We start from the raw sequence: 25,657 nt of genomic DNA, 5'->3' as shown, positions 1-25,657 counted from the left end.
CCAACTACCCCTGGGAGGCACAAAATCAATCACTTTAACTCATCATTTGAAAGAGAGATAAAAGCTTTGGCCTTTAGCACCCCATGAAGTGGGAACCCAATTGTTGGTCTAGAAATAGGTTGAAATGCCATTGGAGACATGCCAAGCTAGCCCATCCGTCCGATTGCCCAAATTCTTGGAAACTCATTTCCAAAAGTTTGATGTAGTACATATATTCCCCATCTTAGGTAGCTAATGTTGCCCACATGTGTACTTCACTCGAACCACATATGAAACTCAAAGTTTATTCCCTGCAAGGACCTCACCAAAGCTTCAACTCACTCAAATAATCTCTAACAAGGGTTAAGGTCAACTCAAGGAATCCTAGAACAACTTCCTGGTTCGACTACTAATTTGGGACGTCTAATCTTAACCTTAGGTTTCCTCTCATCCCAAAGCAACTTCTAGCCAAGAAGAATCTATAGTTATCTCTCACCTAGACGTAGCATACTCTAAGGATCATCCTCATCTAACTAAAATGCGTACTAAAACACCCATCACGAAAGGTGATTCCCAAGGGTCTATAACAACCTTAAGATACTCCACATACTCCAACCTTACTCGAAACACACTAAAGCACTAATCACCAAAACCACTACAAGAGCTAACTCAGGGTAGGAGATCCTGTCCATGTATCCCATGAACACATAGGGCATCGATCTTGTCAAGACATGGCCATGTACACGTAGGGTACTAAGGTAGTCATCGAAGCATCCTCAGACTTTGCCCGGATTAAAGGTAAAGAGAACTAAGATCTATCTCACTAATCATACAACTATCATCACTAATTCTTTAGGTCATCTACCTTACGCAAGAACACTCACTCTCGAACCCCTCTATATGCTCAGCAAAACAATGCCATACTAATGACCTTACACTCTCTTAAGGTTTCACACTAAGCCTCCTAACTGCTCCTCATAACTTTTTCGACTACTCTATACTCTTAAACAACTCTATACTAGATATCTTCCAAGAACTACGGTTACAGGTTTCTATAGGACTACACCTACAAGATTCTCAATCTCGCACTTAGGTGGTAAACTAAGCACATCCTCAAGGAACACAAGTACAACGCTCACTAAGCTTGACTTCCGTCTATGAGTAACTAGGATCATGCATACTCACGTGTTTCCTCTCGAAACTTCTTAATGTGATTGACAAGGGCGAAAGTCTCTCTCTATTTGTAACAGAAGTAACAACATGACAAGTTATCAAGCAATTTAACAATGCATGATTGGAAGATGATTAGCCCATAACAAGATTAGCACTCGATTGATTAGGAGGCAATAATTTTAAATAAAGAAGGATCACTCATTCAAAATAAACAATAAATATTTCAAATGAATTCTAGAAACAAAAACATGACAACAATGTGCATACACAACAACAGATAGAATATAACGTTTGTCTTTAATGCACTGTCCAATGGTCAGAAAAGGGGTAGAGTTGTAAAAACAAAGACTTTCCCCACCTGACACATCAGACCTCAATTGAAAAACTAAAAAAATGTCCACCCTAGACAACTTGACAGGAGTAGCTTAAACAACACTTGTCCAGGCTTGGAGGCTTGACAAGTTTCATAGACCTGCAACTTTCACACCTATCGAGATTACCGCTCTCGACACCAGACAACACTTGTCCATGATTGGGGGCTTGACAAACTTGTCACCCTTCTACTTGTTAAGGTTACTATCTGGACATCAAACAATTTTCAATACTAGACAACCTCTTTCTCCCGCAAGCCGACTAAAAGCTTAAGGGGCTCATGTACTGTCCAGGGTCCACAAAATACATGTGACATCCTACGTGACACTTCGAGACACATGTCCACCCTCCATGTCAGCCCTGGCATAGGAGCGTGGACGTTCGACCCTTAGCAGTCAGGCTCTCCAATAGACAAGTTACCTCTAACCTCTTAATTATTTAAATGTACCATAACCACTTTATCTCTTGACAAGTATTCAATTATCTACAAGCTACACATTATCTCTTGGCAAGTATTCTAACTTTATCTATAAGCTACCAGTTGTTATCTACAAGTCGATAATTATCTACAAGGGCTGTAACTGCCCCTACAAACAAGGACTCATAGCTCCATTCCACTCCTATAAGTACTGGGTTCCTTCGAACCCTCAACACATCTCGAACACAAGTACACACCTGCTTACATACTTGTGTATTCATACTTTTTCTCTCGTTTTCCTAACTTATATACTTACTTGAACGTCAAAGTCTTTTATTTTGCAAGTTCCCCCTCTTGTCCACTAACAAAGATCACTCTCAACCGACGTGTGAAGTCCAGAAACTCATCTTAGCCACATCCACTTTGACATGTGCTAGCTTCGGATTTTAGTAAATACAAAACCTAAACCTCCAACAAGCTTGGGTTTACTTAGCCTATCCTAGGCTATGGTATGGATCTTCCTGACCTCATCACCATCCCCTAAATAAAAGAACGAACGACACTTTTTATCGATGTTATCACAAACAAAAACCGACAGCATGGTGGTTTGCAATTTGCATGACATAATTTGGCATTGATTAAAGGACAAATTTTTCCAAAGTCACTCACCCCACCATCGACAACATGCTACTCTTCCAATTATTGAGCCACCTGTTAAACTTATCCATAATGAAACCGAAGGTTTGCTTATTAGCTCCATTATGTAGGATTGACACCCCCAAATATTTGCCAATGTCATCAGTACACTGAAAACCGCTTCTAGAAGTAATGTCTTGACAAATTTGTCGATTGGCGTTTATGGAATAAAAAATGCATGTTCTCTCCAAAATCACCTTAGCATCAACACTCTTGCAAAACATATTGAGAGCAAACTTTACGACTCAATTTGATAAGGGGGAAGCTTCGGCAAACAAAAGGATGTTGTCATTGAAAGCCAATTGGGAGATGGACGATCTGCCTCTATTTAGTTGAATTGACCTCCAAGATTTGTTAGTCACAACAAGGTTTATAAGATGAATAAACCTCTCCAACACACAAGGCAAATAAATATGGGGAAATAGGATCCCTGACGCACACCACGCTTAGGGGGTAAACTCCTTTAAAGCCTCCCTGTTCCACAATATATGTATCTTCACTGTGAACATGCAACACCAAATCAAATGAACACAAATAGGAGGACAACCAATATTTGCTAAAGTTTCTTGAACAATTTAAATTAAAAATAAAAAAATAATTTGAAATTAATTTATAAAACAATTAATGATATTTAATACAATAAATTTAATAATTCTTACTAGTACTAGCAATATTTTTAATATACTATTACTCATTAACACGACATTACACTTCTTACTCAGTTATTAACTATTAATTATTGAACCAAATAATTACAACTTCTCACTTGTTCCTTCTTTAAAACTAAAACAAATCCCGTCATCTTCTAGGTTTAAATTGCCACCATAGCTGACTGGACAAGCACCCTACGAAAACCAACATGTCATGGGTATGTGCTAATTCAATTTCAACTTTTAAAGAATCCACCCTCCAACCAATTTGACAAAGTTGATGCTTAACAACCTAAACTTCTGAACTACCAAACTACCCTTTGAGTTAATTCAAACAAAGGTGTAAAGTGTCACTGTCAACAACCAAGTAATAATAATTGTAACAAAGGAGACAACCTAAGGGCACGAAGGTAATTCAAAACTTAAACGACCAGATCTCACGAGCAATCTTAAGGTAAATCTAAAATTATAAGTAGGAAAAAAAATACACCACTCATTCACTTTGTCACTAGATGATGAACTGGCTTTCACTTTTGAGTCAATAGTCAACAGAGTAATGGCACTGAGCCACATATATTATATTATTATTTCTTCAGAAACAATCTTTATTGTATGTTTTTTTTAACTTTTCCCTTTTTTTTTGTGCATTGTTTCACTTCACCAGGATTTTAAACAACCACATCCCGCTCAGTCTCTTCCTTTGTCCGAAGCTGCTCCCAAGAAAAGAAAGGCTTGGAACCCTTTCTTTCTCTCTCTCTGTCTGTGAGCTCCTATCTCTCTTCAATGGAGGTGGTAGAGCTTGCAAGATAAACCCAGGTCATTCTTCTTGCATTGCTAATGAAACAAACCAACCATGTTTTTCTTTTTGTCTTGTGTTTTACAATGTCATGTCTTGGTTGAAGATATGAATGTGGGTGACGGTGCTTTTGGGTTTTATGTTGAGTTTGTTAGAGAATGTCCTAACAGATAATGGCATTAATAGAAAGATTGAGTCTTGATTGTTTTTTCTGTGAAGAACAGTTTGGATGAAATAAAAAAAGTGAGGGTAATATTAGAGCACATTTGTATGCTTTTCAAAAGGGAAAACCCAAGTGGGCTAAAGAAGAATCTCAGAACATTTCATTTCTTATCCACATTTTGATTGGTTTGTACGAACTCCTTGAAAATTTTAGAAATTTTTGAAATGTTGATTAACATGGACAAAGATTTTTTTTTTTTTTTTTATCTACACGCAGAGAAGATTAATTTCTTTCTCTTTCTAAACCATGTTGCTGACAAATTTTTGTTGGGTCTCTGTTTATCCCTTCCGAGCTGTTCAAAACTTTGATGTGCATTCTATATATCCCTGCTTCAATTTGTGAAATCTTTCACACAATTTGAATACCCTTCTTTCTTTGTTCTCTTCTCTTTGTTTACAATTGTATCTTTCATTGGATTGGATATGCAAGAGACATTTTTCTTTTCAAAATCTCTTTTATTGATGAGACATTCTTGTTGGCACGTTAAGAAACTTTAATAGAAGTTTCCCCTAAAAAAAAGAGTTCATGAAATAAGATAAGTTAACGTGATGAAAACATAAATTAGGCCCTGATCTCATATGTTAGCCATTGTCAATAAAACCTTTAACATTTTTTCCCCAGTAAGACCTTATGCTGACCTGTTCTATTGCAAAGGAGAAAAAACAATTTGTGGGTCTGTTTGTGCCTTTGTTACTATGGAGTTGTTATGCTTAATGCTGTTCAAGCTAAATTGAACTCTGAAAGTCATTCAAACAGTTTTTCTGCTTATTTCAGGTGGTCCAATTGTATGCTTGATTTCAAATAACTAATTTAAAGAATAAACAAATTTATTAATCTCTCTGGGTTTAAAAACATAGACCAGTTCCACCAGGAAATAGCTAAATTTTCAGGTGAGTACTTAAAAGTTTCAAGTGAATTTTGTTTCTTGATGTGAAGTTGCTGATCCACTACACAATGCTACCTCTACTGAGATGAAGAAACAATAATCATTAGTATTGTGGATTCGTATCCCCCACTAACATTCTAACTAAAACTAACAAGTAACAACTAACATTAGCTGATAAAAATAATAAGTATTATGGATTCTAGTTGCTTCGCTTTCTCATGATTCGGTCTTTCTGTTGCAGGATTCACACGGCCCGATTGTAGTTCTTTGTGCTGTTCAGAGTAATTGCAGAGATGAAGAAAGAAAACAGTGTTACGCTGAAAGCTGGGGAGCTCCCTGGTCGATTGACTCGTGCTCGAGCTGCTGCTGCTCTTCGTGCATCTGGACAGCTACCCCCTTTGAAAGAGAGAGCACAGCAAAATCAGAATCTGTTATCCAAAGTCAATTCAAAAGGAGCAGTTTCTGATAATACATGTCTTCAGCGTAAAAGGAAGGCTGTTCTTCAGGAAGTTACTAATGTTTGCCGTGAAAATGCATACAAGGGTTGTTTCAACTCAACTAAAATTCAGGTTTCGTCCTTGTCTGATGTCCCAACTGTTCAGATCTAGAAAATGTTTTATTTAAAACTATTCCTCATGGTTAACTGTTTACTTTCTTCTTGAAATTTGTTGCTGGATTGATGTAGCTTTCATGGAAAGTTATTCTCATGCCCCTCACCTGACAGTGAATTTCTGTGACTGGTAGGCTAAGAAAAGCAAGCTGGCTAAGGCTGGTCAAATTAATGTGTCCAAAGTGGCTCCTTCTGTTACTGTTGACTCCAAAGCAAAGGAAACAGCATTGCAATCGGAAGATACTATGTGCTCAATTAATTTGGAAAACAATGAATTTCTACGACTGAGTGCTAATGATTGTAGATTGCCTGAAAGTCAGATGTCTGGAATATCTGCTCATCCTTTGATTTCTCAGAAGAAAGGTTTTACTCATAATTTGTTTGTACTATAGTTTCTTGAAAGACTATCAAAGTATCAATAGTTTTGTTGAACCGAAATCAAATATTTGAATGTTTTCTCAGTGTGCATTATACGTTATTATGTAAGTGTTCAAGCAAATGTCTCTTGTGAGACAATAATGCCAGTTAAACAAATATTTGCTTGATTAAGAAAATGAGAAATGAATTTGGTTAGTGAACCTGATTTCAAAATTAAATAGAACATTTTTACCTGATGTATTATACTCCCTTCACATATAGTAAGTTCTTATAAGACTTCAAATTGTTGCTAGTTTGTACAACAGCTGATCTATAGATTTTTGAGAGAATCCTACTCGTTGGAGCCGAGAAATTTGAAGATTATTTGTTTCCTCATAATATTATAAACACTTGTTGCATGGAATCCTATAATACTGTCCATAATCTGTCATCATGCATTTTATAATGCTTTTCACTTTGTTTTTGAATTTGTTCAATACCTTGATATGTTCTCAGCTTTATATTGATCACTATTGACATGCATCTACAAATTGTTGCAGACAAGAAAGATAACCTTCCAAAACTTTTGACTGCATTGAAGGATCCAGACATCACTAATATAGATGATGATGATCTTGAAGATCCTCAATCTTGCAGCCTCTATGCTGCTGATATCTACGACACCATGCGTGTTGCTGAGGTTTGTGCCATAAGTATCGTGCCATACGGTCATATTTTCTCGGTCAGCTCTGCTAGCTTTAAAAGCATGGAATTAGCTAACTTTTTTTGCCATCCCCTATAGAAGAGGAAAGAAAAAGAGCCTTTAATATTAGAAGATTTGTATATCAACCCATATATAGACTTTGGAATATACATGTTAAAGCCTATATACTATATTGGAAAACATTGCGGGATACTGGGATTCCGGGTTTCTAGTAGTCCTATAAAATGATATGCAGAATTCCCATTACCTTTCTATCATTTGCCTCTCTTAGATTTTGTTTCTTGCCTTAATTTTTTTGTCAAATATTTTGTATTTCAGCTTGCAAGAAGGCCTCATCCGAACTTTATGGAGACAGTGCAGCGAGATATTACTCAAAGCATGCGTGGAATACTGGTTGACTGGCTTGTAGAGGTTTGCTTCAATTAATTTTCTAATATATTATAATTATAATTCCAAAATGTTTGGCAAAATGGCAGTATAAGACACAGGAAATTGAGTGATACAGAGAAGATAACAACAAAGTGGTAATATGGAAAAAGATATGAAGATCACTGTTTATAAAGAAGAGTTTCTTAACATTCAACAAGGTATATGGGGTTACAAATTTCTAAGATGGGGTTGATAATGCCCCAAGACAAATGGACAACATTCAATTTAGAATTGAAGTTATACGGGAGTGGGGGCGAGGATTGACATGGATAAGAATATAGGATTGATTTAAAAACATGCAGTTGTGATCAGGCTAATTGAAAAAATATGGATAGAATTTCAAAACCAAGAGATTCCATGAAGAGCATGAAACTTTTGTTGGAGATCACACATCCACTAATAATATGACCAAATTAAAGTGTGTAAGTGGGAAACAACCAAACCTGAATTTTGAGATAAATATCAAAACTTATCCTAGTGATTGTTGTTGTGCCTATTGGGCCACCCACTATTGGGCTCTTATTGGACCAAGGGGTGTGTGTTGAAGATCCTTCATCGACTAATTATATGGTCAAATTAACGTATATAAGTGTAGGACATCTTCATCTTACAAGTCGATTTTGTGAGGTTGAGTTAGGTCCAAATCCAAATTCTAGGAGGTTTTAAAATAGTTTTAGTCAATAAGCAATTAATTTAGCTGATTCCAAAGCTACAATATTAAGACTTTTTTATGGTGGATTACAAAAATGTGTGAGTTGGAAGTTGCTATAATGCTTATGATAAATAGATACCCGGGAGACTTTTGTGTTTTTCAAAAACCAAGTTGTATTCTTAACTAAATTTTTTTTTCCAGGTTTCTGAGGAATACAAATTGGTTACAGACACTCTTTACCTCACTGTGTATCTCATAGATTGGTTTCTGTCCAAAAATTACATTGAAAGACAAAGACTTCAGCTACTTGGCATCACCTGCATGCTAATTGCCTCGTAAGTTCTCAAATTCAATGAAGTTGGCATCGTGCCTTCTCAGTCAAATTCAATAGCTCATATGTAATTACATTCATGATTCATGATATCATGATGTCAGAATTTTTTAGTTGATTTGGCATTGTTGAATGATACCACATTAAATTGATTCTTCTCGTTGAGAATGCATAGTGTCATATCCTTGTTACTATGTTGATGAATTGTCATTCAGGAAACATGTTATCTATGAGACCTTGATAATTCGGATTAGGGTGTGAAGGATGGAATGCATAAGATGGGAAATTTTGTGTTATTTGTAATGGATTTTGATTTGTTTCTTTTGTATTATGCTTTCTTTGACTGAAGGAAGTACGAAGAAATTAATGCCCCACGTATTGAAGATTTCTGCTTCATCACAGACAATACATACACGAAAGCTGAGGTATGCGATGCTTCTTCAACAATAAAATGTTAATGCCAATAATGTGGAATTTATAGTTTCACACATTGAAACTTTAAAGTTTTAATCAAATAAAAAATTGAAAACTACACTTAGAGACACATGCGCGAGAACTTAGAATCTCAATCTCATATTCTTTGGCTTTTCAAACTCACTTTTAAAACCATGGATTCTGTGTATTGTCATAATCATTATGCAAAAGTCAATAATAATAGTATTCTACAAGATTAAGAATATTATATAATTCTTGGACACTTTGCAATTGTTAAATAATGTGAGCGTGCAGGTACTAAAAATGGAGAGACAAGTGTTGAAGTCGTCTGAATATCAACTGTTTGCTCCCACTATACAAACTTTCGTCAGGTACTTGTTGGCATTTTTATCATTAAATCATTACTATATCCTTACAAAAGAATGATTGATAAGATCATAAGAAAATTTCAATGCATTATTGAGAGATCCTTAATGCAATTGTCCTTTTACATTCTTGGTTCTTAGGAGGTTTCTTCGGGCAGCACAAGCTTCATACAAGGTGAAAACATTGATCTTGGGCAATGCTGCCAAATTATTTAGTTTTGAGTATTACTAGTCACTTTTTTTTTATTGGAAAATGTTAATTGTTAGTTTTTGTTAGTAGGAGGAATCAAACCCGTGACCTTTCTTCCTTCCTTTCTTTTTTTAACCATCCAACCAATCTTATATCTCCTATATTACTAATCACTTGATTACCTGCTGAAAAAATGTGCAGGACCAAAGCCTTGAATTGGAGTACCTGGCCAATTACCTAGCTGAACTAACACTGATGGACTATGGTTTCTTGAATTTCCTTCCCTCTATCATTGCTGCATCAGCTGTATTTCTTGCAAGGTGGACACTAGATCAGTCAAACCACCCATGGGTTAGTGCCTCACATTCATATTTCCCTTACATGTGAAGTTATGTAAAGGAAGCTAGCTAGCTAACATGAATGACACTCATTGTTTATTACAGAATCCAACTCTTCAACACTATGCCTGTTACAAAGCTTCAGATTTGAAAACCACAGTTCTTGCATTACAAGACCTACAGCTGAATACTGATGGCTGTCCTCTAACTGCCGTCCGCACGAAATACAGACAAGACAAGGTATAGATACCAACATTTCTTTCCTGACATTTATACAAAATATTTTTGAACTTGACCTTTTACTAGTAACTTACATGATGTTCATTATAAAATTCTGTCAGTTTAAATGTGTAGCGGCTTTGTCTTCACCAAAACTGCTTGAAACTTTGTTCTGAAGACAAAGATGATTTGACAAGCCAATGCTAGGGACTCCTAACTGATAACAAAGAAATCCTCATTCCTAATCTAATCTTCCCTTCAACTTCCATTCATTATTCCCTGAGATATCTTCTGTATGTACATTTTACATTATATTCTAAGCCCTCTGATATATACACAACAAATATATTCTGTTTCTGTATGTACATTACATGATAGAACTAGAACCCCAAGATGACTTGTTGGGTGTTTTGAGCGTACGTGTAGTAATGACCATTGTTGGGTTAACAAAAATGGCATATTTTGCCTTGGACTAATTCAGTCCTACCATCAAGTTTTTCTTACTTGTTTGTGGTTTGGCTTTATTATTTTATCCCACTATGAACCGATAAGGGGTGCATGTGGTCGATTAGAGGTCTAAAGTCATTTTAAAACTATTTCTATATTAAACAATAATTTCTGCAATAACTTGATCAACCTATATCGACTTTGCTTTGCTTTCAAATCTAAATGTAAATTCTGAGATCAATCAACACTGGGATTGACATTGATTTAGCAATCATGGTCCTAAAGATGGAACCTCTAAATTTAATGATAGGTTCTATGATTCTATGAATAGCTAAGCTTACTAATATGAATAGGATTGCCACTTGAATCTGAAAGTAAGAGCGCAAGAAATTTGAACGGAGAACAAATTGGGCTAACCAACTTAAGTAGTCTCATCTAATCTGTTAGAAAGTGGATGCCACTACCAACTATTTTGTGATGGGACTTTATTATAGTTTATTTTATTTAGAATAAATAGTCACTTTTATGTTTGAATGTGTAATTTGTTGACAAATGCGTCATTGAATGATGAAAATATAAAATTTAATTTTCAAAAGTGTAAAAAATGCGATATATATATATTTGACGGTTAACTTTCACCTGTCACCGTTAATAAAATAATCTACGTGACATAGAGAGATGAATTTGTCACTGAAATGATTGTCAATGTGACAATCTCTAATTGCCAACATATGTACATATTTGTCATATAATATTTTCTTGACTTTCGTCTTCTCACTCTCTAGGAATATGAATGGATAAATAATTACTTTTAAATGCATAACTCACTAAAAAATGCGTCCCTAAAAGATAAAAATACAAAATTTAGTTTTCAAAAATGTAAAAAGTGCAACAAATATATTTGATCGTTAACTTTCATCCGTTACCGTTAATAAAATAGCCAAGATTTGAAAAAGTGAAATATGAGATATATTTATCTTTTAGGGTAATTTGGAAAATTTTGTAATAATTGGTACATGGTTACAATGTTTTATTTTGGTAAATTGATACAATATTTATTTTGGATAATTTTTATTATGACAAATAAATTATGATTAATAATCAATATTATCGTTATTATTATATTTGTTTTAAATTATGTTTATTAATATATTTTATTAAGTGGTTATTGTAATGTTATGTTTGTAACGATAAAAAATAACAAAAATTTATTCTAATATTATATTTTACCCTTAAATGAAATGAAATTTTGGGTCTAATAAATGAGTCCAATAAAAACATACTGATATTTAAGTCCATTAAAGAATTACTCACATTTTTATAACTTATTAACATTTTTTGTCCAATGAAATGTATTGACATTTAGGTCCAAAAAAGAATTATTGACACTTTCCTCCAATAAAAAATATTGGCATTTTCATCCAATAGAAAATTACTTATATTTATGTCTAAAAATGATATCTTATTGACATTTTTGTCAATCTAGTCAGTATGATTACGCTGACAATCATTTCAATGATAAATTCATCCTTTTATGTCACATATGTTATTTTATTAATGGTAACGGACGAAAGTTAATGACCAGATATATTTGTTACACTTTCTGTATTTTTGGGTACTAAATTTTGTATTTTCATCTTTCGAAGATGTATTTGTCAACGAATTATACATTCAATGACAAAAGTCACTATTTATCCTTTTATTTAACAAGACTCCGATGGTAATGTTTCATTATTTTAAACAAGGTTTTGAGTTTAAAATTACACAATCAAAAAGTTTTTGTTGAGATTGTTTGGCAATGTATGTTTCTAACATGTAAAAATAAAAATGCTTGGCGATTGCTGTATAAATTTAATAAATAAAACATTGTTTTTATAATAAAACATAATTTAATATATGAAAATACACGTGTTTAGAGGTTTAAATTTTAGAATAGGTAATTTGTAAATAGTATTTAATTATATTTAATATAGATAGAAGAAATTCAAGTTTTGATTAAAGAGAGTAGAATTTTATTTAATTACTTCTAAGTAAAAATAAAAAATACTAGTATTAATTTATTAATTTAATAATATACAATGTAAAGTGAGCAAGACTCCTAACTACTAGTAATAATAAGTTGTAAAGGCTGATATTACAATATTAATTTAATAGCGGATCATCAATATATATCAGCATTCAATAAATGTTACGTTTCAATCCCTGTCCAGTGGTTGGAAAGCCTGATCCCGATTAAATATTTCCAATAAAAAAAGACTCAAACAAGGCATTGTAATGGACTTATGGTTGTGAGAGATTTTGTTTGCCAGCATACGATGCTTCTCAGCTTCCTACACTATACTAAATAAGAGGGTCCAAAATCTCATCCTAATTGTCTAGGTTTGCCGTATGATAGTTGCATTGCTGCCACTTCATTTCCTTGAAAGAATTGTTGATAGCATTGGGGATAAATATGTTGTTTAGTTTGTCGAATCTCTAGTACACTTTTGTATTGTTTTCTGCTGCTTGGATAATTCATTTCATTGGAATTCCGAAGAAAAAAAAAACATTAGGGACAAATCAAGCTATATTGCATTATTTTCCGCGATATTTATTGTAAATATTTTTCAATAATACATGAACCGTAGCTAATGATTTCTGGTTTCCTTGGGGAAAATGAAAAAAAAAATGGTGAATAATGCTCAACGTTTTCCATTTAAGAGATCATTTGACATTATTGTTAGTGACTTTGGCAATGCCATTCTTTTATGAGTCAGTATTTATAAACTTGTATTTTGATCATTGTAATTTTGCAAACTTAATTTAGTTAAAAACGAGTTTAAAGAAAATTTATTTATATAATGGAATATTATCTTAAAATTTAATACTATAAATTTCTTAACTTTTTTTTAATATAAATTTGATGTACTTCTATGCTTAAAGGTAACTAGTATTTTAACTTGCTTATTTCACAAATTAAATATTTTTTGTACAAATAAAATTCATAATAAATAAATATTTTTAAATATGTAAATTATATTATGATAAATAATTCCTCTCTAAATATAAATAAATTAGAATAATTATTTTGAACGAGAACATTTTCAATTATCATTCTTTAATGAGAGCTTTCCAGATATTTCTCTTTTTTTTTTCAAGATGTACGAGCTGCTTTTCTTGAACGAAAGCATTTTTGGGAATTTTTCTTAATTTATTATTTTTAATATCTCTAGTTCTAACTTGGATTTTAATATTTTTTTATAAAGTATCCGTAATCAAAAATAAAATTGTATCATAATGTAATTTATTTATTAAAGTGTAATTATTTATTATAAATTTTTTTTCTATAAAATATAAATAATTATTTAATGTATTGCAGATGTTAAAATACTAATACTAATTGTTTATAGCTTGGGATGTAAATAGTTGTTAGCCTGGATTGAGATAAGCTTTGGGTCTGGTGGTGTCACTTGGTGGAGTTCCGCCGGTAGAGAGGACTGAGGAGGATTTTAAACTTAATTAAAGATTAAAACGTTAAAAAAATTAACATATGAATATGAGTATTGAAATGTAAATCCAAATTTCCCATCATTCGGGTTTCATGGAAAGTTTGGAATTGGTAGGTGGTTAAATCACTTAAATATGTTAATTAGGATTCGATTTTTTTTTATAAAAAAGATAAAGTCCACAGTATAAAGTTTTTTTTTTTATATAATATTTGAATTATGAAATTTCATGTATAGTAAAAAAAAAAAATTGATTCATTTAATGAGTATTTTAAAAGTTATTTTTAAAGTAATTTTTGACAATGTAATTTTTTTGTGTGTCAAAATTTAAACTCAACTATTAAGGATTGCACTTTTGTGAAATAGTATAACATCAGATGTGCTGAAGTTCTTGTGTAAATTTAGCTTACATAAGTCATGTAAATAAAATGAATTCATTTACTTTCATATAACAATACGCACAACATAAGCTTTTCTAGAATTGATTAGTGGTATAATTTTTTTTTCTTGTCTAGATTAAAGGTATATTGACTATATTCTTCTAGAGGACAATCCAACTTAAGTGAGATAAAATTATTATGGACCATAATTTTTTTTAAAGTATATAACTCAACTAAATATCCAAGACTCCAAAATCATTAATTATTGTTAAACCTGTAAAAATCTGCATCTCACATGATTTGATTCACACATTTGTTGTAATTAATTAATAATAAAAATAATGACGTAACAAATTAATACTCCAGACAAAACCTTATAAAGAATTTCACCTAACAACAACACATTTAAGAGTGTTTCCATATATTTACGAGCAGACAGAAAAGATGTATCCTGAAAGTAGTCAAGGTAGAGCCATCGTCTTTCCTTTTCTTGTGGCTAAGGGAATGACTGTGTCTTCACTAGTTGGCAAGTTTTGACTTGGCCCAGGATGGTGGATAAGACTTGGGCCTCTTCCAGCCACGCTCACTCCAATTATTAATGGATGATACTATTTATTTATATAATATCTATTTTTTTTTCATTATTCAACAATCTTATCTTGCAATATCTCTCTTCTCTTTTTTATCTCTGCTTTTAATATAGGTCTTGCTAACCTGAAAGTTCAAATGTTCTTTAGTCAATATTTTACATGTTAAAATGTTCAAGAGTCTGTTTTTTAGTCAATATTTAACATGACCAAGTAAGTTATGTTCAAATGATATATGCTTATCTTCCTCAAAAACAAATGGAGACTGAATTTTAACATAACCTATCATGTATATTGGAAGATCCATTAATTCCCTTATTTAGTATAAACCATGGTTCACGCATTGTTCCTCATAGTCATACATGTAATAACTGCCAAGGGGGCCTGCATTGGCGCATCATACTTTGAAGGGTAACACTTTTGTCTGTTATTTATTTATGTCACTTTTACTGTTTTACAATAGTCTTCTAGAGTACAGCAGGAAAGGGAATGCCATATGATGTGATTGTGAACTCTTTTGCATGTCTATGTTCAATTCTCATTGACAATGAAATTTCATAATTATTAGCAGACTCATTTTAGAAATCTAATTAAGACTCGCTGCTAATTTACACCTTACACGAAAGCTTGGCAGAAGTTTGAGAAGCAAAGGGAATTTAAAATATTGGTTTGACAAAACACACGAGGCAACTACTTTTGGATAATGATAATAGAGAATAACTTAACATTTTATCATGATTAATTGATTATACACACACATATGAAAGCATTATGACGAAGTGTAAGCTTGGATTAGCTTTCAACTCTATCAAAATCAATTCTAAAATCAAGTGGAAAGCCGAAGCAACAAATAATTGCTTCAACTTTTTCAAAATTTCACCATGATTTTAATTGGGGTCAAAATTGATTCTTAGAGATATCCAAACACACTAGAAGATGATATATAGTGCGGAATCACATTTAAATGGTTGTAGCTGAAAAATGGATGAATTTGAAATTATGTGCAGAAATTGGAGAAATAATAAATTCCGGCTAAAATTAATAATGGCACTACACTCCCATTTCATGAATAAAATACCAACTCCTTTAACTTTTAGCAATCAATTAATAAAACAAAAAAAATACAACAACAAAGGGGAATTTGTATTGTATTGTCATGGAACAACTCCTTTCAACTTGCAGGGATGAGTCCCTTCGTTCTTATCCTTGACAGAAAAAAGATGAAACCTATAATAGTCCACCATCACACTCACTCTGGTACAAGCACAACTAAGAAGGCTCATTCCCTAAAGGGGACCCTTTTCCTCTTATAGTAGTGTAGTTGTTGTGCTGAAAATTTAAATATTTAAATTGGCTTTTCCGATCGATCCATCACATATTCACATGGGTCCTTTACAACAGCTGGATAGGCTTAATGGTTAGTCCAAGTTACTATTGACATAGACATGGTATGGTGAGACAATGATCAATGCTGACTTGTCTCACCCAATATATGTAGACATCTAGCTTACTCAGTGTGATGAAGCCTAGCTACCAGGACACTGTTTTGTATTTTCATTTCTTGTTTTGAAAGGCCACTGCTAGTTTATCCTTTTGGAATCTTTATCTTCCTTCTTCTTGCTTATCCAAATGCCTTGTCACCTAAATCATCTCCAATGAAAGAATGGAAGATGCTAAGAAACAATTCCTTATTTTCTTTTTCCGTTGCAGCAAGTTCAATTGCCACATGACTTTCTTAAGTTTTGGCTTACAAATCTTATATAAGCAATGCATCTCCAAAGTTTATCAAAAATAAAATAAAAACTCCAAGCCCAAATTTCAAGAGAAAAGAGGAAAACATAATTAAGTAAGAAATATATATTATAAAAATGTGAATTGTTTGATATTTTTTACTGTTGAAACAAAGTTATATATAAATATCAGTGATGTGACATTTGAGAATCATTTAAATTAATTTAATATGTTATGAGCTATTCAAAGTGAGTATTTTTAAGTTTTGATTATTGAAGATGCTAAAAATGTCCTAAGAGATGTCGATACCTATTTCTTTCATATTTGGTGAAACTAGTTAATTGGAGAGGTTTTATGCAAAACCATTAATAGGAAAAAGCATCCATCCATATAAATAAGCAGTTATTTGAATCTATGGAAACAGAGAAGATGTATTAAGATGTATACGCAAAAGTTGGATTGAAATTGACTTGAGCTAGCCTAAAATGTCCCAGTGGTTCTCATACATAGGAAATTTTCCTAAGACGGAAAAATGGATTTTAGAAAATGCTTAGACAGAAATAGATTTCTTTTCTTTTCGTTAAACAGAAAAATCTTTAAGGAATCACTGTGCATTTCAATTTATACCGATAAATACAAGGATTATTAATTGATGAAACAAAGAGCCAAACTAACTCCGTTATAAATATAAGTGACATACAAGTGAATAAGATCATCATATTAATCAATCTGAACTAGCTCGAAATGTTTCTGTGACACCTCTCCCTTTTGGCAGGAGGAAGAGATTAGTTAACTATAAAAATCCTTCAACACTTGTAAAAAGTCTTGAGATCTATTTTGGAAAATACGTATCAGTTTGTAATTAAACGATTACATTGGCTGTGATGTAATTTCCTGTTTTAGGTATAGTCCATTCATCTTACAACTGAATATTACTATATATTTATGGATTTTAGCCCATTTGTTTTGTATGGGTGTTTGGATTGACCGTTACATTTTCAAAAATAAAGAAAGACATATTTTTACGGTTAATGTACATTGAATTTCGTGTGACAATAAATTATGTGTTTAGATTAACGTTACATATTTCATATCGTAAATTACAATAATTATTTTTAAGGTTTCATGAAGTTATACGATTCTCCTAAAAAAAATGAAATTATACAGTTTTTATTTTTTTATTCTTATACTAACCTTTTAATTGTTTAAAAATGTACATTCACACTTCTTTTTATATCACACTAATCTCCTTCATTATTTGAAAAATATTGCACCGTACTCCACTATAAGAGATTTTACTGTAAATATTAAAAAAAAATAAGAAAATATTGTGTAATTTATCAGTTTGAAACACAATCTTGCAATTATTTTATTAACTGAATTTAAATGGAGCATTTTAAATTTTTTGCTAAGATTTCTTTTTTAAGTTGTAAAAATTTTAAACTTAAATTAATCATGGCCACTAAATAGTTAAACTGTTGAGATTTATTTACTTTATTCTCTAAAGTGAGGTCATTTTAGAGTATCTTAATCCATATTTTTAGCCTAACATTAAGTAATTAACACAAGCCTTTTATAAATTGTAAAGAGATCTACCATCATTTCAAAATAAAGCAATGCTATATATTATAAGAAATAAAATAAAACATACTTGTATTTTTCTCATTATTATTTAAATTCTTTACTTTAGTCTCTTTTTACGTGAATAACTTGATATGGCGGTTTACTATATCAACTATTTAAAAAGGAAAAGGAAAAAAATGAGAGTTTAGGTGAAGTAATTAACAAATTGGAATCAGTAAGAAAACAGTATACTGATACAATAACTTGTACTGCAACTGAATGCAAATAAACAAACATTTATGGCAAAGCATTAATTAATCTAAAACGACGAGTTTTCCCTATTATTTATATAGGGTCCTATATGTCATTCATTAATAACTTGACATAAACAAAAGTCTGATAATTCATATATCAAACTAAAAATGCATGTTTTTCCTCAAATATAAGAAAACGATAACACATAAACTTGGATTGATGATCGCAAAATGTGCACGACATTAATTAGAAGCCTAACATAATCTTTCACTTTGCCGCGCTTTCTATGAATCCCTTTAAAGATCCTTTTGGTTGCAAACCGAAGCCCTTCGCATCTGATTTCTTCATAATCCTCAGCCTCTTGCATGACTCCATAAACATTCTGTTAAAGTAACATGATCAAACACATATAAGTTTTACATCACAAAATAGAAAATCACAATAGCTTAGAAAAAATATGGATAAAATCATCATCATTTACTTGTTTATCTTTTTTCTTTCTTTCTTTTATTGAAAAATTCATATACTTCATTTCATGGGACATTGGATCATTCTCATAAATGTTGCTAACTAAGAAGCTTTTTTTCTCCCTCTTTATTTTGATGTATCCAATAACAATAATGTTTTTTCCGTTTTCAGGATAGGCCACATGGTTTCCCCGTTCCTAATTTGATCCTCAACATTATAACGAGGGGCTCACGCATGTCGGCTATATGGGGTCCAATATATATCGTCGGTATCACAAAAAAAAAATGTCAATTTTCACTTTCCTACATCAACTTTTCTAAAATGCTAATCTCACCGAAAATTACAAATGCTCCTTATGAAGTTTTCAATTTTAATAATTGCTAGAACACCTTCATTAAATTATTATTTTGGCTAGCTAGCTTATCCGGTTTTCAATTTTTGGGGTAACTTTGTGTTTTAGGATGTTTTTTACATCATCTGTGGGACAAATTTATACACAGCGTAGATTCATTGGATAGTAAACATCGCATGCATCTCTGGAATTAAGTAATAATTAACACGTAAGACCTAGCATTTACACTAAGTATTGATAGTAAACGAAATTTTCGTAGCACGTAGTTTTCAAACATGGAATTAATCATGGTTTGGTAGTGGATGTGAACTAAAAACTGTTAGCTATGCTAGGTGGCTTGGCTCAGCAAACGTGGAAACTTGACTCTATAACAGTATATAAAAAGTATTTATGGTTTACTTGACTCGTGTATAACATGATAATCACTTTGAACACACAATTCACTGTTATTTACTGTTTAAATATTACCTAAATTCTTGAAATTAGATATACATATATTCAACAGAACAGGTAGTATACCATAATTATAATTTGATGGTCTTGATTTAGGTTTGAAGACACTATTTTTTATAACAATTTCTTGTGCATATGTATGTGTTTTTATAATAAACCCAAATTTTTAATTTTTTTTATTAAACTTATAATTTTTTTATTTTTCTTTTTATAATGAACCTTTCTCACTTTAAACAAGTCTACCTAATCCTGTTGAGCTAAACATGAGCTAGTTATTTGTTATGTATTCTTTAACTTAATCTAAGTATGATTAAACAAAAATGGTGTATATTCATGAAATTACATATATTCAATTTTTAAGTTATAAGAACTGATCTGATCTTACCATGCCTGTTCAATCAAAATCAATATATAAATTCCATCACAGCATAAAGAAGTTATTTTTCTATGAAAACTTATAAAATATTAATGATAAAGAATAAAAAATTAGAAGGTGGGAATTAAGGGCAAAAAGTACTTACTCCCAAGGGACATCTCCAACAAGCATCCAATCACCATCTTTGTCCTCATAAATGGGAACGTGTTCAGAATTGTCTGCATTTTTCAACGCCTCCACTGTGAACAGATTCCGGCAAACATATTAATTTTCGCTACTCATAACTAATTTTTATTTTTTTTAATTGGATAACCATACAAAATTATTTTATACCGTGAGTGCATCTATAATTACATGTTAATCATGATTAATTTACACATAGCTTAAATTTAATTATTCTGCTTAATTCTTTTTCATGAAATTAAGAGCTAGCAGTTGATCAACTTTATGTGTACACTAGCTGCACGCCATCACGTAATGAGCAGAATGTCTAATTATTATATATACTACTTGGTCTCCCACTTTGTCCTTCTGTCTCTCTGCTCGAAATTATTTTACTCGTGCCCATTCTTTTTAGGACAATTATTAAAATAAAAGATTCTTCATAATCGTTATGTTGTACAACATAATATCTACCGGTCAATTAATTCGTTTAACTCACAATATATGTATAAACATCATCTAATTTCAGATTGTACTAAGTGCTAATTAAGTTCATGAAGAGCCTATGCTGCCAAATTATAATTAAACCTATATCAAAAGCACGTTTAAATAGTAGTTACAAAAGGTCAAATCAACGCCAACGATCATATCTCAAGATCAACAAAGAAACTCATAGGATATTATGTTGGGAAAAAGGTTTGTTGTTTTAATAGTAAGACTTTTTTATGCTGAATAAAGTAATTACAGTGGAAGCCTATTGAAAAAAAATTTCATGATGGAATATTAGGAAGTTTGTTTTCGGAGGAGAGGGGGTTGGGATTTGAATTCATCTTCTCTTAAAAAAAAAATAGGACAAGCATACTTTTCAGATCACATTCAGAGATATATTTTTCACTCTTGGTTGAGTGAGATAGAACTAAAACTCGAACATAAAATGACTAATTAAAATGAAATAATCTTGCATTAATTAATCCATGTATTCCATGGTTTAACGTATTATTTTGCATGTTTGATATTCCTATGGTTTATTAATCATGCACTTTTATATTTTTGCATGTTTCTAACTTGTTGACAATATTTACCCTAGCTACTGGCTAGCATGCAAAGATACCAGAAAATTAAGAAAGAAATCGTGTACAGAAACACAAGCAAATCAAAGTAAAACGGAACTGACCCATTCCATAGCAACCAAAGAGCTTGTCCAAAGCCAAAGCTAAATCTGAGTAGCCCTTATGCAGACCCAAATCAATTTTACGCAAGAAAGGAGCACCGTCCATGCTAACCTTCACGTACATCTTTGAAGCACCTTCGTTCATGCTGTTCTTCTTCCGGTAAGAGCACACCGGAGGCCACCCCACCACTTGACTCTTATTCGTCTCCATTTTCCGGTCGCCTCCGCCGGAGGAGCTATTTTCATCTCCAACACCATCATCAATTTCCGAGAATGCCCTCTTCTTCTCATTTTTCTTATTGACCACACTTACTTGATGCTCCGCATCAGGTAGACCCAACCTTAGCTCAGTGATTTCAAGTCCAAGACCTTCTTTGGCCATAATAAGGGTACGTCTCACTAACTTTAATTTGTGTTGTGGAATGATATATCTTTAATTTCTATTAATTTGGTGTAGTAGTGAAGGATGAATGAATTGAATTGTTAGGAATATGGAATAGAAAGGGCTTTATATATAGAGAGAGAGAAAGTGAATGGAAAAAAAAGAGAGGTTAAGTGGGAGCAATGACAGATCAAGTAAGGGGAAGTGGTCGGTCACATGAGAAAGAGAAACAATTGTGGGGACAAAGTTTGTCCCCTCGCCGAACCACCAATAATAAGTTCGATATGGGAGACATCCAACGACCCATGTATGCTGCCTTCTGAGATTTGATCATGGTCGTTCGATTAGATGACCAGAAACATGCCATGTGATTTGCGTCATTGAGGGAGCTCTTTGCAATTAATTATATGTTTGAAGGGTTACATGAATAAGATGCATGATTATGTACATTTATCATCCCATGTTTCACTAGGTTTATATATACTCTCTTCTTTTATCAATTTGTAATTAAACATTTCTGCTAGCTAGCTTGCTTTTCCAATAATATATCATTTTTGTGTGTATGCTTGTTTGTGTATTATCTATGCATGTATGTTCCCACGCACTCAATAGGATCATATACATACTGTACAATCAAAAGGAAATGAATTTAATATTAAAAATTAGCTAAATTTATCATATTTCTTCTGTCGGCAGGAATTACCCGGTACGAGTACTAGCTAACAGATACAGTAATAAATATGATATTTTCAGTCAATAGTAAAGATGGAATTAATTTGATATATAAGGTTATTTTTGTTCCGGAACATATATATATATATTATGTACGGCAAGTTAGTTCCGTGTCACATTAATGCATGTGATTTGTGAGCATCATGTTATGGGAGCAAGCTAGGGACTCAAACGTTAAGTAGGTAGGACCCAAGGCAATTTTCTGTATAGATAACGTAATTTATCCAACGAAAAATCATAATATATTGTATATTTTACGACAAAGAAGAGAGAAATGTATATATAGATGATGTAATGGAATTAAAGAAAGAAAAAAAAATTATACAAGGTATTATAAAAATACATTGGGTTGTGGATGTATCGTTACTCGTGGAATGTGAAGGATTAGCAAATCATATCAGTCAAACTAGACAAACTCTAGGACCAGAAACACTTGGGACCTCATGAAAGTTACAAACGCGTATGGAGGGATTTTATTTTGCCATGCATCATTTTAATAACATGCCGTTTAATAATAATTTGGGAGCACCCAAATACACAAGTATAATAAGTGGGATTCCATGTAGTAGAAGGAGTGGAAAGCAAAGTATATAAGAAGATATCTCTAATTAACTATACATTTGGAAACTTGAATCACCCAAATATGATGTTCTTTCTTCAAATTTGAAACTTATCCCAAATAATGGTATCAAACAAAAAACCAAGGATCTTTAGTGATTAGAACGCATTATAAGAGCTCGATTGGGGAATATATATGCGCAACAATGAATTCCACTGCCAGTTATATATAACAAAAAGAATTATAATAAATTTGATTTCACTTAAAGTACTATAACTGGTTATTTTAAATAGATGAATAAATGCTTGCTAAGGGCTCCATTATGACTTAAATTCTATTGAAGACAAATCTAACTTGTGTTTTGGATTGCAACAATCGATATATTCCTTGAATTGCAAAGGCTTTTTAATTAGTCTTAATTTTATTTCAAGCCTAATAGTTTATGGATGTTGTTACATGGTTGATGTTTCCCCAAGTACAAGCAATAAATCAAGCATATACAAATATCAATACGCTCACATGACATAATACCTCCATGAGTGCAAGTGGATATGAATCTTAATTAATTTCAATTTAATGGTTCAACAGATGCTTAACTGAACAATATAAATATATATGTCAGAGAGAAAGAGACTTAAACAAACCAAGTTGGTTGATGGAAGATTCGTTGTTTTAAAAACAGAGATAAATTGTTAATTAGTTTTCGAAACGTATCTAGGAGACAATGTCCTTATGGTTAGTCAGTTAGGGCTAGAACAAATATAATTTTATATATATATTTCGGTTGAAGTGTTTGATAGCTTCGTTGTGTTGATACTCACTAGTCAACCTTAAACCAGACTGATTTTATAGCAAATTAATGATTCGCATCATCTAACAATGGAAATTAGGAAATTAATCTGAACATGCATCAACACAAATCATTAAGCCAGAGCTATATATATTACAAATAAATCTGAACATGCATCAACATCACATCCAAATTTTAATTGAGTTTGAGGATTTTAATCAGGTCTCCACACGGGAAATGCCTAGACATAATCGTTAATTATATATGAAGAGTCGTTTTTGAGAATATATTGGGACCAGTTTTAGGCACGGTTGCAATGTTGCCGGTTATACATACAAGATATATAGCACAAACATGTGTTTCCGGAACTTGCTAGACGAACATCATAACATATATATAAACAAAAATGATCGCAGCTAAACTATATCCGAACGTTGTTAATTGAACCAAAATGTCTCTCCCCAACCGAGCATATGTTTCCCATGGCTTCAACATGGGCATGAGATTCACACCATAGCCCCACAGAGTCACACGTGACGGTAGTTGTTCCCTATCAGACCATATAACCTATAATCATCACATTAATTCTTCTTACAGTTTCATCATCCTTTCAACAGATTAATTTCTAACTCATCTCCCAAATCCCAATTCTAGGTACGACTTTGTATAATTTTATAGTTGGGCATCAATTATTCTACACATCATCATCATCATTCATCAAAACCAACAGTCCAATATTAACAACGAAATCAATAAAAACTATCAATATTTTTCGTGATGATTTAGGCTATTACTATAGTTTAATTTGTTCAGATTATTTAACCGTTGGAATTTCTTTTTTTCATAAACATAGTGACCATCCACACAACCGGTAAAGAGAATTTCTTTAAATTGTAGATAATTTTCTCCTTTTTTAATTAAGTTTGAAATTGATAGACTTCGCAAATTAAATGCAAAACATATAAATTCGTGTATGTGGTGATAGTTCTTTTTTTTTTTTCCTACTGACGAATATCATAAGGACACTAATGAAAGAATTAATTCTTGATAGCACTTTCAAGAAGAAGAAAAAAAAGATTTTGATTTCTTAACCCGTACTCTAATAATAAATGTCAGTATTCTCTCTACTTTTTTATAATGATAATTTTTCTTCTGCTAACTTATAAATAAAAGCGGTAGAAATTTCAAAATTAATGAAAGAAATCTTATTTTAAAGAAGGTAGAGGTATCAGGTATATATGCATTCATGTACCGACATTCACAAGCAATTAATTCAAATCAATAATTGAAATAACGTGGGGAGTGCTATATATATATATATATATATATATATATATATATATATATATATATATATATATATATATATATATATTGAACCGCGTTGAAAAGAAACAGTTTAAACTTCAAAGTCTCCAGCCCAACAAATCTCAAATGGGATCTAATGTGGACCACGTGTCTTCAAATTCTAGACACAGTGATATTTGTTGCACAGGGAGACTAATTGGGTAGCAAATCTCATACTCAGGATGGTAGCCTAATTGAAGAAGTTTTGCTTGTGCCCTAGCCAACCTTTTTTAACTATAAAATATGAAAACAAAAATTGGGGGAGTGTGGTATTGGTTAGGACGGATTTCTCTACTCAACCCTAAATTTGTTCGGGACATTTATTTAAACTCGAATCTGACCATATCAAAACTGGACAAATTGAGAATGAAATTGGGTCATATCTTCATGCATTAATCTTAATATTGTGTGTAGTTAAATTGTTGAATGAAAGAAGAATATAACTTAAATTGTAAAACTTACAGTATAAATTTTAAAACAAATAATATTATTATAAATATAATAGCGTGTCAAACAAAATATTATTAATGATATATATTTGTCCAAAAAACTTAGACTTTTCAAATATAGAATA

General features: G+C 32.1%; 2 protein-coding genes across 4 annotated transcripts; one reads left to right on the top strand and one right to left on the bottom strand.

Annotated features, from left to right (window-relative positions):
- Window positions 1-3,942: 3,942 nt before the first annotated feature.
- On the top strand, window positions 3,943-10,346 carry LOC114422963 (cyclin-A2-4-like). 3 transcript variants are annotated; one of them, XM_028389536.1, is made up of 13 exons: window positions 3,953-4,104; window positions 5,082-5,197; window positions 5,435-5,762; window positions 5,938-6,166; window positions 6,721-6,860; window positions 7,203-7,295; window positions 8,167-8,300; window positions 8,646-8,721; window positions 9,026-9,102; window positions 9,238-9,271; window positions 9,488-9,637; window positions 9,730-9,864; window positions 9,966-10,346. In XM_028389536.1, exons 3-13 carry the CDS (start codon window positions 5,487-5,489, stop codon window positions 10,017-10,019), a joined length of 1,398 nt encoding a protein of 465 aa, XP_028245337.1. In that variant the 5' UTR covers window positions 3,953-4,104; window positions 5,082-5,197; window positions 5,435-5,486; the 3' UTR covers window positions 10,020-10,346. The 3 variants fall into 3 exon arrangements, with proteins under 3 accessions (XP_028245336.1, XP_028245337.1, XP_028245339.1); XM_028389535.1 differs by lacking the exon at window positions 5,082-5,197 and having other exon boundaries at window positions 3,943-4,104; XM_028389538.1 differs by lacking the exons at window positions 3,953-4,104; window positions 5,082-5,197 and adding an exon at window positions 4,845-5,081.
- A 7,900-nt stretch (window positions 10,347-18,246) lies between these two features.
- LOC114422985 (auxin-induced protein AUX22) lies at window positions 18,247-22,539 on the bottom strand. The gene is made up of 3 exons (XM_028389566.1): window positions 21,277-22,539; window positions 20,086-20,179; window positions 18,247-18,673 (listed from the first exon to the last, which is right to left on the bottom strand). Exons 1-3 carry the CDS (start codon window positions 21,653-21,655, stop codon window positions 18,559-18,561), a joined length of 588 nt encoding a protein of 195 aa, XP_028245367.1. The 5' UTR covers window positions 21,656-22,539; the 3' UTR covers window positions 18,247-18,558.
- Window positions 22,540-25,657: the final 3,118 nt, after the last annotated feature.

Source organism: Glycine soja, chromosome 8, assembly GCF_004193775.1.
Source record: "Glycine soja cultivar W05 chromosome 8, ASM419377v2, whole genome shotgun sequence".
Taxonomy (NCBI): Eukaryota; Viridiplantae; Streptophyta; class Magnoliopsida; order Fabales; family Fabaceae; genus Glycine; species Glycine soja.
This window is presented reverse-complemented; position numbering and strand designations above follow the sequence as displayed.

What these genes read in the sequence shown, in the direction of transcription:
- LOC114422963 (XM_028389535.1), top strand. Translation starts at nt 5,487, where the DNA reads ATGAAGAAAGAAAACAGTGTTACGCTGAAAGCTGGGGAGCTCCCTGGT. An exon ending in TCAACTCAACTAAAATTCAG is followed by an intron (nt 5,763 to 5,937) that starts GTTTCGTCCTTG and finishes TGTGACTGGTAG; the next exon opens with GCTAAGAAAAGCAAGCTGGC. An exon ending in ATACATACACGAAAGCTGAG is followed by an intron (nt 8,722 to 9,025) that starts GTATGCGATGCT and finishes GTGAGCGTGCAG; the next exon opens with GTACTAAAAATGGAGAGACA.
- LOC114422985 (XM_028389566.1), bottom strand. Translation starts at nt 21,655, where the DNA reads ATGGCCAAAGAAGGTCTTGGACTTGAAATCACTGAGCTAAGGTTGGGT. An exon ending in CTTTGGTTGCTATGGAATGG is followed by an intron (nt 20,180 to 21,276) that starts GTCAGTTCCGTT and finishes ATCTGTTCACAG; the next exon opens with TGGAGGCGTTGAAAAATGCA. An exon ending in GTTGGAGATGTCCCTTGGGA is followed by an intron (nt 18,674 to 20,085) that starts GTAAGTACTTTT and finishes TTACTTTAACAG; the next exon opens with AATGTTTATGGAGTCATGCA.